Source organism: Aptenodytes forsteri, unplaced genomic scaffold (assembly GCF_000699145.1).
Source record: "Aptenodytes forsteri isolate BGI_AS27 unplaced genomic scaffold, ASM69914v1 Scaffold147, whole genome shotgun sequence".
NCBI classification, from domain to species: Eukaryota; Metazoa; Chordata; class Aves; order Sphenisciformes; family Spheniscidae; genus Aptenodytes; species Aptenodytes forsteri.
Window position 1 is genome coordinate 941,182 of NW_008795320.1, and position 1,425 is coordinate 942,606.

Consider the following 1,425-nt stretch of genomic DNA (forward strand, 5'->3'; position numbering starts at 1 on the left):
CGGGACGCGGCTGCTCCAGGCCGGGCGCTACATCATGTCCCACAAGGCCTGGATGAAGACGGTGCCCACGGAGAACTGCGACGTGCTCATGACCTTCCCAGGTAGGGAGATGCCTGGGGCAGGGGCCGGGGCTGACAGTGCCGGTGTGGAGCACCGGGATGGCGGTGCGGAGCTGCAGCGGGGATGGGGGACGTGGGGAGGGATGGGGACCGGGGTGGGCTGTGCTGGGAGACGTGGACACCCCCGGTCCCCACCGCGATGCTGACCGGTGCCATCCAGACACCACCGACGACCACACGCTGCTCTGGCTCCTGAACCACATCCGCCTCGGCATCCCCGAGCTCATCGTCCAGGTCCGGCACCACAAGCACACCCGTGTCTACGCCTTCTTTGTCACCGCCACCTACGAGAGGTAGGGTCCCGGCCACGTCCCCAGCCCCCGCCACGTCCCCCACTGTGTCCACAGCCGCGTCCCTTCTCCTTCCAGTTTGCTGCGTGGGGCCGATGAGATCGGGCTGCGAAAGCCAGTGAAAGCCGAATTTGGCGGGGGCATGCGGAGCTTCTCCTGCGAGGAGGATTACATCTACGAGAACATCGAGAACGAGTTTTACTTCTTCACCTCTCAGGTGGGGTGCGGAGGGACGAGGGACATGGGGCAGGGATGTGCGGATGCAGGGATGCAGGGATGCTGGGCAAGGATGCAGGGATGCCGGAATGCAGGGATGCAGGCATGTGGGGATGCGGGGCGGGGATGCGGGGCAGGGATGCAGGGACATGGGGCAGGGAAGGCAGGTCCTCTCCCCCTCCCCAGGTGAAGAAGGGAATCGGGGAGCCCCAGCCCAGCTGAGGACCGATCCAGCCATCCCCCAAGCTGGGGACAAGGCAGGTCCGGGGAGGGAACAGGACAGGGGCAGGGGCTGGGGACACGGGTGTGGCAGGAGAGGGGCTGGGGGCCGGGCAGTGGGACCATCGCCCCAGGCTCAACCCCACCGCGGTGCCACAGGAACGGCAAAACATCATCAGATACTGGCTGGAGAACCTGCGCGCCAAGCAGGGCGAGTCGCTGCACAACATCCACTTCCTCGAGGGGCAGCCCATCAGTGAGTATGGCACGGCGCGGCCCGGCACGATGTGGCACGGCACCGCCACCCCACTGCCCCGTTCCCTCTGCCCAGCCTGTGCCCAAGCCGTGCCGTGGTGGCCCCGGAGGACAGAAGCCCAGCGAGGGTCCCCTGTCACCCCATGTCCCCATCCCCGGCGCTGTGTGCCGGACAGGGTGGTGGGTGCACGGTGGCTGTGCCGTGCTGTGGCTGGGCAGTGCCGGGGTTGGGCACAGAGCCCTGATGTGCCATGGTCACCCCAAACCTGTCCTCCCCGTTGTCCCTGCCCCAAACCCCACCGTGCCAGGGCCATCTGGGGACAGGC

At 67.4% G+C, this 1,425-nt stretch overlaps 1 protein-coding gene across 1 annotated transcript in view; it reads left to right on the forward strand.

Moving 5' to 3' along the window:
* Position 1: 1 nt before the first annotated feature.
* Positions 2–1,425, forward strand: part of ANO8 (anoctamin 8) — a gene marked incomplete at its 5' end in the record, with an annotated part of 6,640 nt that continues 5,216 nt past the window's right edge. Inside the window, 4 exons of the mRNA XM_019472202.1 lie at positions 2–101; positions 280–412; positions 488–626; positions 1,004–1,114. Of these exons, the coding sequence (XP_019327747.1) occupies positions 2–101; positions 280–412; positions 488–626; positions 1,004–1,114 (483 nt within the window). The remainder of the gene's footprint in view (positions 102–279; positions 413–487; positions 627–1,003; positions 1,115–1,425) is intronic.